The sequence below is a fragment of the Alligator mississippiensis genome, chromosome 10 (genome assembly GCF_030867095.1).
Source record: "Alligator mississippiensis isolate rAllMis1 chromosome 10, rAllMis1, whole genome shotgun sequence".
NCBI lineage: Eukaryota > Metazoa > Chordata > Crocodylia > Alligatoridae > Alligator > Alligator mississippiensis.
In genome coordinates this window covers 4,680,182-4,698,222 of record NC_081833.1, presented here as the reverse complement: position 1 = coordinate 4,698,222, position 18,041 = coordinate 4,680,182, and the positions used below count along the sequence as shown (strand labels likewise).

The 18,041-nt window shown below is 54.7% G+C and overlaps 2 protein-coding genes across 3 annotated transcripts in view; both read left to right on the top strand.

Moving 5' to 3' along the window:
* CORO1C (coronin 1C) overlaps positions 1-4,500 on the top strand; it is a 57,364-nt gene extending 52,864 nt beyond the window's left edge. For both annotated transcript variants that reach the window (XM_059713390.1, XM_019486770.2), the window contains exons 8-11: positions 1,385-1,530; positions 2,384-2,441; positions 2,532-2,777; positions 3,646-4,500. In XM_059713390.1, the coding sequence (XP_059569373.1) occupies positions 1,385-1,530; positions 2,384-2,441; positions 2,532-2,777; positions 3,646-3,765 (570 nt within the window). In that variant the 3' untranslated portion in view covers positions 3,766-4,500. The remainder of the gene's footprint in view (positions 1-1,384; positions 1,531-2,383; positions 2,442-2,531; positions 2,778-3,645) is intronic.
* A 7,314-nt stretch (positions 4,501-11,814) lies between these two features.
* SELPLG (selectin P ligand) lies at positions 11,815-17,559 on the top strand. The gene is made up of 3 exons (XM_019486773.2): positions 11,815-12,015; positions 13,819-13,889; positions 15,684-17,559. Exons 2-3 carry the CDS (start codon positions 13,829-13,831, stop codon positions 16,988-16,990), a joined length of 1,368 nt encoding a protein of 455 aa, XP_019342318.2. The 5' UTR covers positions 11,815-12,015; positions 13,819-13,828; the 3' UTR covers positions 16,991-17,559.
* Positions 17,560-18,041: the final 482 nt, after the last annotated feature.

Here is an 18,041-nt window from a genome sequence, read left to right as displayed (position 1 = left end):
GAATTCTCTTCTGATCGGCTGGTTCTTGCTCCTCCACAGCCGACACGTGCGCGAGTCTTTCTGAATATCTCATTGGCACAGTTTATTCACCAGCGCTAGGTGGCTGGAGAAATTTCTTCTCGTTATTCCAAACTTTTCGTGGCACACCAGTTGAAAAGCACTGGACTAGATGTGACCTCCTGAGGTCCCTTCCAACCCTCATTTTCTCTGGTTTCTAAGTAGCCAAAGATGAGCAAGATTAAAGATTAGGATCCATGCTAGCAGAGGGTGTATTTTTGTTACTATCTAAGGACACTCTTTTCCCAGTCCAGCTGCATTGGTGACTCTGGAGTCCTAGATCCCTCTGGCACCAACAAGAAATAATGGTTTCCAGCCTCCTGTCTGATACCTCCGGGCACCGCATCGTATTAGCCTTTCCTTCCACCCAGACTCGGATGTTTGCCTGTCCTTGTCAACAGCACGTGCCGGCCATCAGCTGATTAGGCTTTTGTTTGTCAGTGAAATCCTTGTTTCAACAAGAAAACCTCCCTATTGTGCTGTCAGATAACACCCAGCACTTCACTTTTCAAAGTGCCGTGCAAACAGCTGAACCTTCCCATGCCTTTCTAGGAAAAGTGGCAGCATTTCCCCCCGCCCCAGTTTGCTTGTGAAGACAGTGAGGCAGGGAGTTATCTCATCTACCCCAGCTACAGCAGGGTTGAAGCTGGAAACGAGCCGCAGAGGTCCCTGGTCTCCCAGGGGGTGCTGATATCACTGTTCAGTGCCACGGGCCAGTGAGATGCTGTTCAGATAACCATTACACGGGAGGTCTGCTTTACGATAATGGGGTAATGGGTCTTTGCCTGATGGTGACAGTTCTGAGCAGGCCGGGAGGAGGCCCGTTAGCTTGATGATCGATAGATGCTTCAGCTGGAGGAAATTAGCTATAAAACATGCATTATTCATGGGACAGTTGTTCCTGGTGCGTCTCTCCTTTCACGCAGGGCTGCTCGAAGGCCAGGTTATCAGGCTCTGAGAGAATATTCCCTTGCAATACAAGCCCCCCTGGCCATTGCATTTGAACCTCTTCAGCGCTGCCTTCCCAGTCTGCATGCTTCTCCAGTATTGCTTCACTCGTGGCAGCTTTGGACTCCTGATGTTTGCAGCTTGCTCTGCATTGCCACAGGAAGCATAGGAGCAGCCAGGGAGTTGATGGTTTGCCTGGACATTTCCTCTTCAGAGCTAGGGATCAACCAAAGGAGACCCCAGCCTAGCTTTATGGTGCGCTGTAGGGGAAAGGAGCTACTCGTGTGTTCTCAGCCCCCTGTTGCTTAGCAGGGAGCAGAGGCCAGGACTGTGCAATAGTGGCTATTCCTTCTAATTTTCCTGCTCTGATTTCTTGCAGGGTGACAGCAGCATTCGCTACTTCGAGATTACAGATGAATCCCCGTACGTCCACTACCTCAACACCTTCAGCAGCAAGGAGCCGCAGCGAGGGATGGGGTTCATGCCAAAGAGGGGCCTTGATGTGAACAAGTGTGAGATCGCCAGGTAAGAGGCGCCCGTGGAAGGAGCAGGCAGCCGCAAGGCAGCCCGTGACGTCTCTGCTGCTTAACAACCCTGCGCTCGGCTCTGGTGTGAGGCACCGCTGGCCAGGCTTGTGCAGTGCTGTGAAGTAACCTCTCTCAAGCTAAAGGCCCACGTGGCACCCAGAGCGGCACTGAAAGATGTTTTCAGCCTACATAGCGAGTGATGGATTTCGAGAGCCCGTGTTAGGGAGGCAGGAGACAGCTTCACGTCCTGCCACTGCTTTGTCAGTAGCCTTCGCTCCTAGTGGCACGCGATACCATGGATACCCGCCCTGGGGTAACACAGTCTGAACTGAACTGGAAGTGGGTCAGCGTTCAAATTAGGACCGTAACAAATTGATGAGCAGCATCTGACAGAGCAAACTGGCTACAGTCCACCTCGATTAAAAGCCCAGGGTCAGTCTCAGGTCAAGTCTAAACCTCAGTTATCTCTACAAACTTCCATGTGAAAGTGGTCTCTTCAGCTGTCTAATAAAAACCTCCTTCTCGTGCACACAAGGCAGCTGTATGAGCTTAGGAGAGAAATGGGTTCTGGGTCCTGAATAATACAGCAGCGCTGGGTGAGCTAGGGAATGCTGACACAGCTTACAAAGAAGTGAACAAACCATGACGAGGAGAGACGTACCTTAGTGGCTTAATGGATGATGGTCTCTAATAAAGACAGAGGGGGAAGGTAGACGTGCATCAGGGCCCCCGTGTCATGCTGGTGCCGCCGTGGGTGTGACCCGGCCCTGAAGGTGACTTGAAAGATGGAGCCCAGCCGTGGTGCTCCACGCTAGCTTGGCTGCAACTAACTCTTCTTCCTTCTTCCAAAGGTTCTTCAAGCTCCACGAGCGGAAGTGCGAGCCCATCATCATGACGGTCCCTCGAAAGGTGAGTCCCGCCGGCAGCCGGGCAAGGGAAGCCGCCTCCTGCCTTCCAGCCAAAAGCATCTGACCATTTGTGTCCTCTTCTGGCTTTCAGTCGGACCTCTTCCAAGATGACCTGTATCCCGACACGGCAGGCCCAGAAGCAGCTCTGGAAGCAGAGGAGTGGTTTGAGGGGAAGAACGCCGATCCGATCCTCATTTCCTTGAAACATGGGTACATTCCCGGCAAAAACAGGGACCTCAAGGTGGTCAAGAAGAACATACTGGACAACAAACCTGCCGCCAACAAGAAGAGCGACCTCATCACCGCCCCAAAGAAAGCAGTAGACACCTCAAACATTGTGAGTAAAAGCCATGGGCCACCTGGTTTTGGTGTCTGAGATGCAGCTGGAGCCCTTGAGCCTCTGCAGCAGTAGAAACAGCATTGCCTACTGCAGAGATGGGCACGGGGTGTGGGAGACTTGTCAGGGGGCTGCTGGAGATGTTGGTCTTCTGCATGAGAGCTACGTCCAAGATCAGTTGTAGCTGGAGGGGGTCCCTGTGCACCTTTGACACAGGAGGGCCAGGCCTGGCATCTGGCCCATCCTCTGTTTTGAGGTATTTACATTCCCTCAAAGCAGCTTTGGCAGAGGGATTTTGTGTTGGTTGGTAGGTTGGGTCTCCTGGACTTGGCAAGGCCTTGAAGATCTTGCTCTTGCTCTGTGTGTTCCTCCCCAGGGGTGGTGGCCCCTGACAAAGCTTGTTTCATGAGCCACTTGATCAAGTGAAGAGCTGTGGATCTTCGCTGATGAGGCCATCCTTTGTCTAAAGCCAGATGTAGAAAATCAGGCAAAATAACCCCTGCCAAAGCAGGTCCCCTGAGGAGAGTGCCCCATGGTCTGGGAGCTGGGCCTGACGCACCAGAGCAGTAGCTGGTTGTGAGAGTCCATTGAGAGCATTTGTCAGGAGACCAAAACGGGGCTTATTAACGAGCAGGGCTCTATCAAAAAGCGCAAACCTCAACCCTTCCCGTCCTTTCTCAGGAGGGCACTAATTCCACCAATACGGGTCTTTCTGCGTCGAGACCCACGCCATTAGCACACTGCCTCATGTTTGAACCCTGCCTTTTAGCCCGCGAGCACCGCGCTCCTTAACCTGCGTCGGCAAGCCCCTTTGCGTGCGCGCCGAGCTCCTCCCCGCGGCGTTAACCAGCGCTTTTCTTTGTTCCAGCAAAACGAAGCCAAATTGGATGAGATTTTGAAAGAGCTCAAATCTATAAAAGACACAATCTCCAATCAAGACGAGCGCATTTCCAAGCTAGAACAGCAGATGGCGAAGATTGCAAACTGAGCGCGGCGGGAGCGAGGAAAGGGAGCAGAACTCAAGCTGTTAGCTGGGTGCAGGGCTGCGGGAGGGCTGGGGAGGCACTGCCATTCAAGAAGACATTCCATTTCAGAGGTTCGTCGAGCGGCACCGGGCGGCATTGCGATACGAACTTTATCATCCTCCGAAATTCAGGTCAACGAAAGCCGACGATTAAAAGCCAAGCTTTTTAGCGAGAGGTTTCTTTTTTTTTTTTTTTTTTTCCCCTCCTGATGTTTTAATGATTTTATGTGACTTTTTTTTTTTGGTCAGACTTAAAAGATCAAGTGCTACTTTTACAATCTTGCTCCAGGTGTTTATGAATTCCTGAGGACAAACGATTCCAACTTTCCACCGAGTGCCCAAATAGCCTTTTTTTAAATAGAATTAGGGACCAATGCCATATTGTTCTTAATGAGTTTTTTTAAGTTGCCAAACCCCCCCCCCCCCAACAAACCCCCTCAAAATAACTTTTTACATTTGTCCTATATGCCATTTTTGCAGTATTTGTGGGTTGGTGTTATTTTTTCTTTAATCGGAAGGGGCAGCAGTGTGTGTGTGCGCGTGTGAGACTGTGTGTGTGTTTATACTGTTTCAGAGAACAAAATCGAAGCTATTTTGTACGAGCGTTCATTTTTTTTCCCCTTTGAACAATCAGATCCCTTTCGTTTGCAGTGTGGACGAAGCTGTTGTAAAGACCCTGCATAAACCCGTATGAGCTGACTTGACTGCCTTTATTTTTATTTTTTTAACGTGTCCCCAACCACCGCTGCCTGCTTGGTTCAGAGTGAAGTAGCTTCAAGTCACTACAAAGCTCGTTCCCTATTTCTGCGTGCTAATGGGATGATCTCATGTCCTGGAGTCATGTTGCTGTTCCGCAGTTACCCCGTGCTTTGGATTATTTTGACCTTGTGACAAGGGCTGTTGTGTTGTTGGCTGCGTGTTTCTTTTCTTTTCTTTCTTTCTTTTTTTTTTTAAAGGCCTAAATGCATTTACAGAGAAGACGTTTGTGTTATTTATCACCTGAACATTAGGTTTAGGATGTGCAATGAAATATCTTAAGCCGAATGCCCTGAAGGGTCACCTTGCAAGCTGATGGGATGGTAGCCTGTAGCCAAGGTGTCCATGCCGGCCGTTCCAGTGAATATTGTTCATCTGTACTAGAGCAGCAAAGGCTCCTTGGTAACTCCTTGGCTAAGAAGTGTTTAAATCTGTGAGCTGCCAGTACTTCTGCCCCTGTTTTGATGCTTGTGTGAGAGCTTTCAGTCCTGGGGTTGCTTCCAAAGCAGCATTAAAAGCAGCTTGGGTGATTATAGTGCAACAGATCTCAATCCTTCCCACCCTCCTCAACCTCTCCAGCCCCTTTTTCTCCCTCTGTCACTCCTGCCTTGCAACCCCACCAGCTACAGTACAATTTTATCCCAGGGAACTGAAGGTTTCCCATGATGTAAGTGGCCTTTATCGCTAGCCCTGTTGCAATCCAAGTTTACTTTTGTCCCCCAACTCATTTCTTGCCCTAGCCTTTGAGATCCTCCAGTGAAAGGTTATGTACAAGTCAGCCTCCCCAATACGGGACTGTGCAAGAGGCTTCGCTGTACGACACGGAGGGGTGTTCGACACCGGGTGACGAACGTCGTCTCCCAGTGGGACCCCTGCTTCGTATTCCAGCCGGGTTCAACACCTGCTGGGCCGAAGCACATCAGATGTCTGGTGGTCCAGCATGGGTTGCTGCGACGGGTGGCGAACTCCACGGAGCCTACCCGTTATCGTGACGGGCCGTGCCAGCAGTGCTCGGGAGGGCGGGAGGTGGAACGACACACATTTGATTCCTCTTGGCAAACGTGAAGCCGGCCTGTGTGACGGAGGAAAGCCCGTAGCAGAAAGTCAGCTGATGAGTCTCAAATGCCTTCAGGCTCGACCCTTGGGTCGCCTCGCTGCAGCTTTAATATCCATGCACATTTGCATACGCTTGCAGGGCGTGCACACCACACATGCACGTGTGCGCGCACACACACACACACGCCAACATGCCCAGCTGACCCTTCGGGAGTCTCCTCCACAAGACAGCCTTTGAATGCGGTGGGTCTGTATTCCTTCCCAGAGCGCGCTCTGGCCATCTTCTCCACTAGGTTAGCTAGACTTTCTCAAGTTCTCCGTTTTCTTGTATTTGCATGTTCAAAACTTAACGATTAAGGATTCTCTGTTCTGGAAGGCTGTGAGTGTTTGTGACAATGTGAAGTCGTACCATTTTGGGACAGTCAAGTGATGTTGTTAGCTGGTGAAGCACAAGCCATTTGATGTGAAAGGACAGAGAACGTGTACAGTTCCACAGGATGGAAAGCTTCATTAAGGTAGTGATGGGTATATCTTTTTTCTTTAAGAAAGCAGTGAGCAGAGCAGCAAGGCAAACACCCTTCGCCTTGCGCATTGAAGAAAACTTGCTGGAGTTTGACTAGAGGTTGGATTTGCAGTCCGGGCATTCAGCACGCTCTGAACATTTGGGTGGTTTTTCACTGCAGCAGATTGGGGGGGGCGTTCGTGAGACAGCTGAGCACGACTCTTCCCCCGGGTAGCAATCTCCGTGTCAATCTGTACGTCTGACTTCAGGGTTGTGCGCTAGGGACGTGTTGTTCTTTTAATCAATGGGAATGAAGTTTCTGAAATGCCAGGTTTTACTGCCCAAACAGCGTTGGTGCAAGGTGGGCGGTTTTAAGGAGAAGGGGGCGGGGAAAGGTCCTCCTTGATTTTTTTAGTTACTAGCTTGTATTTTATTTAAATGAACTGATGATGCCTAGCCAGGCTCAGCCAGAGTCAGTGCCTGAAGCTTTTTTTTTTTTTTTTTTTTAAACCGTGATATCCCGGAAGAGAACCAGCGAAGTATAGAGAGATGTGCTCTTATAGAGCGAGCAGAGTATTCTGTCCAAATATTTGCTTCCATTTTCAAAGATAAAAAAAATCATTGATTACAAAATGTCCGGCGTTGGTCGTTCTTTTTTCCTTTTCCTTGGCTTATAGCTCCGGGCCTGTCCTGGGGCGAGGGCTGGCAAGATGAGCAAGACGGATCACAGCTGCCTGTTTCCAGTTTGCTGGAAGTGGGCTGTTAGCAAGCATCGAGGAAAGCCAGGGGAGACCATATCCAAGATGCACAAGGGAAATAGTGACATCGTCAAAAGCCTGCAGAAGTCCCATCCGTGGCGACTGCCAGCAGGTGCTAAATTTTTCAAGGTATTTAGGAGCTGCAAGACCCAGGTGCTTAGTGGGCTTTCCCAGAACACCTATCTGCATCTACAAGCACCTACCTGCTTTATAAATTTGGTTTCTTTAGTCTGCATGCACTCAGACATGTTGGAGAACTACCCACAGACTTGATCCAAGAGCATCACATCCCCTCTCCAGCTTGTCACTGCCAGAAACGAGCTGAGGCCTCACGAATTTGGGGTGAGAGGGTTCCCCTTATTCCAAGAAGGTGCAAGTGCTAACATCTTGAATGCATTCACTGATCCAGCTTAGCATAATTGCCTCCTCCGTGGAAACGAGTACTTCCCTCGTGGGGGTGGCTGGATCTTGATGGCTCTGAGGTTGGAGGGTGGAGGGGGAAGTAACAGAGCCTGAGCTGGCTTATCTCCAGCATGTTTGTCTGAATCCAGATGGGTGGCATCTGAGCAAGGAGCCTTTCCAACGGCTGCTGGGGAGTGAACTGGGTCTGCCTCTCTGGTCACTAGCAAAAACCAGCTGTGCGCCCAGCAAAAACAGCCTGGGCCCTACAGATGCCCCGGAGGCGGTGGCTCTCCCGATCGGGGGCAGACGCAATAGCAGACCCCTCTTGGGCACCTTACTCTGGAACGACCCCCGCTACCTTGGCTGGAGGAAGAGGATCGTTTTCTAACCTCCTCCACAGCCACGTTCCAGCAAGCATCTTGCTCTTTGCAAGAAGAAAGATGGAGGGTGGCTGACATGGCACGACTTCCCCTGGATCTGGGTCTTCCCTTGCTGTCTGTGTTTCCAGGTGGGTGATATTCAGCCGGGTGCGATACACTGGCTGCTTCGAACAGGTCCTAGCTTGGGCTTAGGACCCGAAGCACTAGCAGTAGAGAGCTGGGTTTACAAGGCCTCCCTTTGTTCCCCTGCCAGGATGGGGGCAGCTGGCTCGCAACAGCAAAGCTCAGTGCCCAAGTTGGACGATGGGGTCAGGCCGTCTGCAGCGTTTGCTGTGTTGTGCGCTGTATGCACGGTCTATGGTGAAAAGCAGCCTCACAAGGCACTGGGTGTGCGGCTTCAGCATCCAAATGATGCACCGACTTCTTGCACACCTGCACCCAGGGGAGGCAGCTCGCTGGCACTGGCAGCACCTCTTAAATGGAAGTCCTAATGGACTTCTGTCCATTCCCAGCATAGGGCGACCTGCTGCCTGCACAGTGCTGCTGCGGCTTTGGCGAGGAGCTAGCAAGACCCAGCGAAAGGAGAACGGCCGGCCCACGCAGGTTTGCTCTGAGCCAGGATGCTCTGTGCTGCAAACGACCCGTTTCCCAATCGAAACCCGTTCTCTGTGTCCCGTAATGAGAAGAGAAACCTCTTTGCTGTACCAAAGGCAGGACCGGGAAGCAAAATCATGTGTCAACAAATCCCCTAGTCCGCTTTCCTCTCACCAGCTCATCTCTGGCTTGCCACGTGGGCTTTCCAGCACGTGGGCAGCTCTGTGTGTCCCCTCTATGTGTACTGGTTGTGTAGCACAGTCACAATCGAAGCCAGCCTCTGATAACTCCCCTGGCGCTTGCTGCCTCCTCCAAGGACTTTTTTACTGTAGTTGCATCAAGCTGTTTCACAACGGTCTTGCCTGGCACTTCCTCCCCGCAGTGAACCAACTGGGTGTGGCAATGTGGGCACCTGCTGACTCTCGTGTCCCGGGCAAGGCCTATGCACACACCCCTGGGTGGCAGAAAGAGGGCGCAAGTTGGATGCTCGGTTGCACCAGAGGTTTGTTCTCCGCTGCTGCAGAGCCCAGAAGTTGCAGGAGACACACCTCCTCTTCCTCTGGGGCAGCTGCCCCCCCAGGACCCGGGAGCCGGGACTCCTGGGGTCTCTTTAGAGACTGGGACCACTAGATAGTATATCTGCGCGCTGGTGGTCCCTGTCTTCAGACAGGAGGTGTTCAAAGGGGAAAGCTTTTGCCTGGGGCTGGCCTAGCCAGGGGATGAGGGTAAAGTGGATGGTACTGAGAAAGCTGTCGGGTGCCGGGTCGGCGCGCCTTGCTGGCACGCTCCAGGCTAAACCCACTGCCAGGCTGGGGGATGCATTCATCAAATTGGCAAGGCTGCTTGGTCATTTTTGTCTTCCTCTGTGGTCTCCTTCCTAAGATCACTGTGGGACGTTTCTCTGCACAAATTTCCTGCCGGGGCAAGAGCCTGGAGGCGTGATTCATCCCCGCAGCATCTTTTCTTCTCATGTTTGCGGCGATGGATCTTTTGTGCTGAGGTTTCTCCCATTTGCTTGAGGTGTTGGGGGGCTGCTTTGCGGCTCGTGGCACGCAGGGATGGGCCCGAGCCCATGTAACCCCCATTACGTGGTTGCCTCAATGGTGGGGTCTGGACTCTGTGGCCCCTTCATGCTGCGCGCAGGTCCGAGACTCGAAGCACAGGGCGACTGAGTATAAAAAAGTCCACATGTAGGTCGGGAATGGGTGCATGCACAAGCCTGTGCCCCGGAGGACTTGCTAAAGTCAGCGTGGGTAACTTCTCCCTGGCTGCTTTAGTGTCGTGTCGGAAATAATGACAAGCCGGGGCTGTTTGCACTGCCCGGGTGGGGCGCTCGGGTAAGGCCGAGCAAGCGGCAGTGACCCTCTCTGGGCTTTTTCTCACCGTCTTGCTGCTTGCTTCTGCATTCGCTGCGGCTGTCTAGCTGGTTTCATCAGATAATTGTGAGCTGCTGCTTATCTCTCCATCATACCCTCCGCTGATGCTGTGCTGGCAACACGCAGCAGCACCCGATCCTCCCAGATAGCTAGAGAAAAGCTGCAATAGCCACACTCCAGTCTTGCCTCTGGCTGTACCCGAGGCTGGATCTCCTTTTTTAGGGGGAAATATTAAGGATCCAAGGATGTGACACCTTCCGAAGAGCTGGTCTCAGACTCCATGGGTGGAAGACGGGCACTAAATCAGCAGGGCGGGGAGTCACGTTATACATACTGCTGCCCTTGGAAAACGCTCCAGAGCCGGGGATCATTGCTGGCTTGGTCAGGATTTGCCAGCTCCTGTGCTTGGTGTAATTTCCAGCTGCAAGGGGGCGAGTGAGTGACAGGCAAGGGTCTCGGCTAGCACAAGCCCGGAGCCTATGGGGCTGGGTCCCGTCCAGGGGTACTGAGCGGCTTGCAGGAAGCAGAGGTGCTGGGAACGGCGCATGCTGCACCCCTGGTTTGGGAGGTAATATGGCAGGGAGATAGCATGGGCCGCGTGTGTATGGCAGAAGCTCTGCCAGCCGTGTCGTATTGCCCACGCAGGCTGCCACCTTGCTCCGGAAGCGGTGTAGCCTCTTCTGCATGGGCAGGCTAATTAGTCCGACCTGTCTGCAGCGGCGGGGCTGGACTGGGCTCCACCGCCCCTAGCAGAGCCCCTGCGCTCTCAAGTCAGTCCGATGCCTCAGCTGGTCACCTCCTGGGGCCTGGCCCTAGGCAGTAATAGGGCAGGCCACGTGTGCGAAGGCCCTGTCGTGGCCTGAGGCTGGGGCGAGGCGCGCCTGCAGCTCTGTTCCTTGCTTATCTTGATGGTGACTTTGCAGATTTCTGGGTTGAGATGCATGAAGCCAGGGAGGAGGGATAGATGGAGACACCGCCTTGGCCCTAAATAGCCCCTGCTTTTTCAGATCGCTGTGGAGATTCGGCTACGGTGAGATGGAGGGTATGCGTCTCCTGCAGTCACGGGGCAGGCAGACCCCCGTTAGCTCTCGACTAACCCACTTGCATCCCAGTAGCTGTGGCCAGGCTGCTGCTGGTACCCACACGACCTCGGGGACAGCCAGAGCATGCAGCGCCGTGTAGACGTACCCTAGAAAAGTCATCTTCCCCCTCGTGGCACGTGCTGATTTTCTCCTCCTCCTTCCTCCAGTGGACAACTGCAGTAAGGGGGACCCGGCCCCCCAGATCTTGCATGCAGGGTGGCCCAGGAGCTGTAGCTCATGGCTTGCCTCTGCTTGGAAAGGTTGGCTGCTGTGCTGCCCCTAGGTGTGCGTTGGCTCAAGCTCCCGGCCTTCGGGTCTCCCCCAGGTCTGTCCTGGCCTTGGAGAGGTACAATCCCTTCTCCTCCATCTCGCTGCTTGCTTGGGCTCGGCAGGGCCAGTATGAAATGCAGGCCCCTGTGCTAAGGCGCGTGTTTGGGGCCGGCTGAGGTTCGCTCCGGCTGGCAAGCCCCGAGCCGGCTGCGGTGTTGAGACCCTCACCGGGGGGTGTTCGGTGGCCCTTGTGCCTCGCTCGAAGCCACCCTTGAGAAAGGCAGGGAGTTTGCAAACGTATCATTGGATTCACGGTCTCTCTCCCCTTTGGCTTTGCAAAGCTGGGGGCCCTGGGCTCGCTTCAGATCTCCACGGCATTTCACTGCTGTGTGCAACCACCGAACCAGTCCCAGTCTTCAGTGACCCTCCGCCCAGTCCAGGAGATGCTGAAAATACCAGTCAATGGCAAGGAACGGAGGGCGTTCACTGTGCGCACTTGACCTAGCACTAAGAGATGGCACTGAATGCCACGAGCACACTAAGGGGGAGTGAGGGGCTGCTTTCAGCTGTTGTGGGCACTGGACCTGCCTGGCCGCCGGCTCCTTGTTCTCCAAGCCCATTCAGGAGCAATCTCTGGGATCTCCCCTTCGCTCTGCTGCTGGGGGGACTCCCGTTTCCTCACTCTCCTGTTGCTTTGGGCCGTGCTTCTGGAGTGCGACATTCCCCGTTGCTCTGCGCCGTGCCCCCGCAGCGCTCGCCTGGTGGTGACGCGCTCTCCAAGGGAGCAACATCACGTGGACCCTCCAAACCACAACTTCTCTTCCGCCTCTGCCTCTTGCAGCGACAGGAGGTTTCCTGTCTGTATTGCAGGTAGCACGGAGCCAGCCGGGGCCGCACGGGGCACTTCTCGTTCCAGCCCGAGCTGATGTGGTGCTAAGGATTATTTTCCTCCCCTTTGAAGCCAACAGAACTGGACGTCTGTGGGCGAAGACCGGCCTCAGCTGTGCAGAGAGCCTCGGGAGACCTCCTCAGCCAAAGGTAAGCCGTTCAGGAGACGGGGAGGCAGGTCTCGGGGGGGGGGCATGGGGTCAAGCCAGCCTGGGAGATGCTTCCCGAGTCCACACGTTCGTGTCCATTGAGGGCCACGTCTCCTGGGGAGCCGTGCAGCCGGCGATTGCTGAAGGGAAGTGCAAGCAAGTGCTTGGGGTCCAACCCCATCGGGTCAAAACTCGGGCTGATTCTGGACGTGCTGGGACGATCTCTGCACATGGTGGATCATCGGGGCTCTGGATCCTTGTCTGACCCCCGACGGCGAGGCATTTAGCCCTAGCATTGCTCTTATGTGTAGCTCTCGGGGGCTGTATCAGAGGTGGGCACATGCTGTTGTCCCAGGTTTGGAAATAGGGAAATGCCTTCCCAGGGCCCGGTATCTTTATACATAAACCGGAGAAGGTCCCAAAGCAGATGGCTGGCAGAACCCGGCTAGACCCCTGGTCTCTGTGGACCCCGTGTGCCCTAGCCACGGGAGAAGCCGGCTTTGCTGGCTGGGGAGCCCCGTGCACGTGGAGCGCTTTGGGGTGGGTGTCTGTCCCCACAGAGAGAGCGGCAGATGCTGATGGTGGGACACGATCCCCAAGGGTCGTGCCCCCGGCTTGGGCTCCTCCGCAGCACGGGAGCTTTCGAAATCTCGCTCTAGAAGCAACCGAGGAGCCCCTCGGGCCGTGCTACGAGGCTGGAAGGATTCATCACCACCGGCCAAGGACATGCACGGCGTCCTCGTGACTGATAGGATCCTCGTGGGTGAAGCCATTTGGTTTCTTTGCCTCGTCACGTGTCTCCCCCCTCCACCCCGGTCTTTTGTTCCCTGCTTCCTGCAGCCAGATCCTCTCTTTGGTGGCGTCTCTCCCCCAAACAGGCAGCTCAGGCTGGGCCATCAGCCTCGGGTAGCTCAGCCCATCCAGCAGCGCTTCCTCGATGAGAAGCAGGCGTGAGATGCCCGTGGGGACACAGGCCCCTTTGCCTTGGTGTCCCCTCGGAGAGCAGAGCTCCTTTTTGTAGCCTGATTTGGAAAGGAGGGGAGGTGGGCTTGGACTCTGCCTGGCCGCAAGTGGGTGTAGCACGCCCCGCTTGCAGTGAGCGCTGGAAGGATGCTGCGAGATCGTGGGACGCGCTGCCAGCAGACCCCGCGGGCCCCCATCGGCATTCATGATTCGGCCTGGTGCAATGTCTGCTGCAGAAACCCCATGGCAGGGATGGACGAGCCATTGCAGCAGCTTTCAAGGTTTTGTGCGCACATCCCAGGAGCGAGGACACTCGCGGGGATACAGAGGACCCACTAGTCCCTGCTCTGTCGGGTGTGACAGTCCCCCCCCCTTCCCCTTCCCCTTCCTGTCTCAACAAATATATCTTTTTGTAACTGCCGCAGTTCTGTCATCTTGGGCAGGAAGAGATCCCTGGGCAAACGTCCCGAGTCGCTTATCGTGTTCTCCAAAAATAATTTTGGGGAACGAGAGTGAGCGATTGAAATCAAAGCTATTTAAACAACTAGGTTTCATCATGGTATATAAACCACCCAGCTGGACACCTTGATGCAATCGTAATCTGTGTTTTGCATCTGTGATTCTTCACTATTTTCCTAAAGAAAGATGGGACCGCACCATTTTGGTGGTCCTTTGTGGTAATGAAGGGGATGCGCAATATCTATATGCTTGTTTGCACAATTGCATTGTTTAACACACATTTATTTAAGGATTAAGGTGTGCTTAGTTTTGTTTTAAAAGTGGTGTCTCATTTATGGGATAATTTCCTTTATTTTTTTTTTCCTCTTTTGATTGTACCCAGGTGTATTCAGATGGAGCCTAGAAGTCGACTTAAAAAACACAAGAACAAATGCTTTAACTTGCTTTTGTTAGGTAAGCGAGACTGTTTTAATCGTTGCATACGTACAATGGGGAAAAAAAATAATTTTGCAAAACATGTACCGCATTTAAAACCAAGTAATTTATTCCAGGAAGGAAGTGTTATCAGTAGGGAGAGACTGGAACGTAATGTTTTGGGTCATCGTGTCCTTCAAGATTTTCAAACTAGTAGAGATCATCCGTTCACGCTTCACTTCTATTTACAACTTGGAAAAAGAAAACGAGCTTGCTTGCTTTTTGACCTCCCGTTGGTTCCTCTGCTGAACGGGCCATTCATTGAACCGAACTAGTTGAAAAAACATATTCTTTCTGCACCTGCAGAGTAGGCTGGGCCTCTCAAAAATGCAAGTTAAGCACTTCGACAAACTCTGGTTCCAGATGAGCCGGCGCTCGCTGCTACTTCAGCGTTCAGACTTTCTTGCAAACTTCAGTAGCCAACGTGCGCTGCTTTGACTATTATTTAAAAAAAATGAATTATTATGGGCCTTACCACTGGTTGCCATCATTTCAGATTTAATTTTAAATAAGTTAGTTTTAAAAAGCAAAACATTTTTAAATGATACTTCGTTTCCTTCTAAGTTAATTCTTCGCCGTCCAGGTGCACATCCCTCCTCTCCCTGCATTCGGCGGTCTCTCCCAACAAGGAGCCCGCGGTGTGCTTGGCTTAACCTGAATGCTTGAGAGAGCAGAGAAGGCAATCGGGACTCGTAGTAGAGATGAGATCTTGTGTCAGACCAACAAGGTTTTTGCAAAAAAAATAATTTCTTTAATTGCAAGCCGGATCCCTGAGAGAAAGGAGGACATAGCCCCAGGGTCTCCAGTTGTAATGACAGGGGGTGCAGCCGTGAGGCACCCCCGCCCTTTGGGGCTGATCCGGGTGAGCTATGACAAGGTGGTCGGGTGTAGGTGAAGTCCTCCTGGGTGTCTCCATCGCAGGGCTGATTCGATCGGTTCTTTAGCGCCAGCACCCACGTGGAGCCTTCAGACCCAGGGTGGCCTTTGTGCGGGGTGTTTCTAAGCTGGGGTGCCACGTGCATCCTTGAGGAAAGGGGCAGAATCAATGTTTCCTCTGTGCTCCAGGTCAGAGCGGCTGATTTCCTCCTCCCACCCGCCCCGGTGACTGCTCAGCACCTGCTTATCTCTGCACCACCTCAGCCCTGGGTGGGGCCCGGGGCTGAGCGGCACAGCCGTTGTGGTTTGCTCCATCCTGCACACGCTCGGGGTGGAGCTCCAGGTCTTGCTCAAGCCTTCTAGCAAAGGCACCCGGCGGCTCAGACAACCCGGCACGCACTGACGCATGCCTTCCCTCCCCACCCGCGGCAGCGTGGGATGAGAGAGCCGGCAGAGCGCTCGGGGCAGGGTTTGCTGGAAGATTGGCTCTGCCCTGCGCGTACAGGGTCTTCATGCATGCGAGATGCGCACGGTCCAGAGTAGTGCAGGCGGGGCAGGAGGGCTAAGCAGCTCTCCAGGCCCATTTCCACCACTTTCACCCCCACTGACTTTGGTGCCCGGATGCTTTCAGGCTGAGCGTTGCACCGCCTTGACCGCCGGGCTCCCGTCCCCGACCCAAGCCTGTGGGATCCAGGCAGAGCATCGTTCAGGTCTGGTCCCCACGGGTGTCAGGGTGCCGGCTGCATGGCCTGTGCCGGGAGCCTCGATCAGCATCTCTGGCATCCCTGCCGCTTTTGTTGTCGACAGTCCTGACCAAACAGGGGACACAAATCTGCTCTGCTTTTCCTCCTAGGGTACAGGGGATGTCAATCTGGTCTCTCTCTTTTCTCCTTCTAGGGTACGTGGCTCTAATGGGCATCTCTGTCCTGCTGGGGTTTTCCAGCCTGCTCCGGGCAGGTAGTTATCAGCTGGCGGATCATCTGAGCGACAACCGCGAGGACCGGTTTCCAGCCACGGGGGAGCTGCAAGCAGAGGGGGGCTCCCTGCCGGCCAGCCAGGGCCAACGGGTTTGGAAAGCGGCCGGGGAGCAGGGCGGCCACCTCCCGTTGTTGCTCCGCAGGAAAAGAGGAGCCAGCGCGAAGCCGTCCAGTCCAACCGCCAAGGCCACGGCCTCCACCGCGCCCCCCCAAATTGCTGCTTCTACTACGGCAGAGAGCTCCTCTACTGAAGCAGACATCACGGCTCCTGAACTACTAACGTGTCTCGATTCTCCCGACTGTGACAACGCCACCAAGGCGCCCTCTGTTACTGGACCCCAAAACGTCTCCGTAGGAAGTACCAGCGTGGCACCCACCAGCCCCGTCATTACCTTGACGGCAGCCCCCGCGCTCCAGACCTCCCCCCACGGCCCCGAGGAAGCAGAGACCACGCTTTCTGCCGGCACGGAGAGTGAGGCGAACGGCTCTGCTGCCACGCTGGTGGAAAGGAAGGGGCAGAAGCAAATGCCACCTGGCCCTCAGACAAGCACCTCGACCACCTCCACGGAGGCTCCCATGGATGACGCAGACACTACTGAGCCCCCGGACCTCACGACAGAACAACCTGGTTCTGCTCTTCCCACCAGCAAGGCAGGGGGACACGAAGCAGAGACCACGCTTTCTGCCAGCACGGAGAGCGAGGCGAACGACTCTGCTGCCGTGCTGGCGGACAAGAAGAGCAAGGAGACCTCTACTTCGCCGCCTGACTCTCCGGCAGACGTCTCCACGGAGGCTCCCGTGGACGACGCAGACACTACCGAACCACCGGACCTCACGACAGAGGGCAAGCCTAGCTCTTTCCACCCCACCTTCAGGGCAGGGGGGTTTGGCACTACGCAAACCGCCTTGGAGAAGTCGCACAGTCCTACGGAGGATCTGATGGGAAAATGCCTGTTGGGCATCCTCATCCTGGCCCTCGTCGCCGCCACCTTCATCATCTGCACTGCCGTCCTGGCCACCATGCTGTTACGCCAGAAGCGCGCCTACCGGAGGCTCCGGCACAGCAACACCGAGATGGTGTGCATCTCGTCCCTGCTGCCCGACAGCGAGCAGGGGGCCAACGGAGGGAGACCCATCCCCGCACGGAGGATGAAGAGGCTCCAAGACAACTGCTCGGAGATGGAAGGAGACAACCTGACACTGAGCAGCTTCTTGCCGGACCATTAGGGACTCAGCCGCCGGCTCAAGGGGTCCCGGACGCTCGCCGCCAGGACTTGCCTGGAGTCCCTGGCAATGCTTTCTTTGGAGCAGCGTGCTGGCTGGCCACCTACTCACCAACCTAAATGTCTTAAGGTTGCCCCATCCGCCTGTGAGTATGGAGGGCACCACCTCTAGCCAGGATAGGACCCAGTTTGGCGAAGAACCGAGCGTGCTCTGCTTGGCACCCTGCAAGATCGAAGCCTTCAGCAATAAGTGTGTGCTAGAGACCAAAGGAGTATGAGGATGGCAGATCTCCCTCTGGCCTTCGCCTAAAGCCGGGGTGGGGGGATTCGGAGCCTCTTGCCCTGCAGGTGCATCTTTGCCGCCATGGCTCGTCCATGCAAAGAGCAGACCCTCCGCTGGTTTCAATTAGCGCAGCTCGTTGCACTCGTTTCCGCCAGCCGGCAATCTGGCTCAGACTCTGGGCACTGCTTTAATTTATACTAGTGGACAGAGGAGAGGGGACTGTTTTTGCACGGAAGGCATCTGAGTTTCATGCTCCTTTCCTGCAATGAATGCCATTAAACTCCACTCTCTCAAAGCCCGTGTGTGTGTACGCAGCCACATCTCTTCCACGAGGCCGGTCCTTCCCGGGCCGGTCTGGGTAATCGCACATCCGGGCGAAGTCCGGCTGGGGCTGGCGGAGGGGGTGGGGAGGGAGCCGCACCAAGCCGGCTCACATCTTCATTTTGAAATTTCAGTTCTCCATCCTGCTCTTGCCACAGAGCGGGAGCGGAAGAGAGCCCGGGCTGCAAGGAAGCCTTGGGATGCAGCAGCAGAAATGAAAGCGGAGCAGCTCCGCAGGATGGGGCCGGGAGCCTGCACATGCCCGGGGTGTCCTGGGGGGGTTGAGGCTGTTTGCCCCTCCGCAGAGATGCTGGCGGGCTGATGCCAGGTCTCCTTGAAGACTGGGCACTGGGCAAGCTGGGCCCCGGGGACCTCTGTCCCAGCCCACAGGAGATGGTCCTCAGCGCCCCCCGGCTCTCTTCCCTCATCTGGCAGACATGCCAGGCTTGGC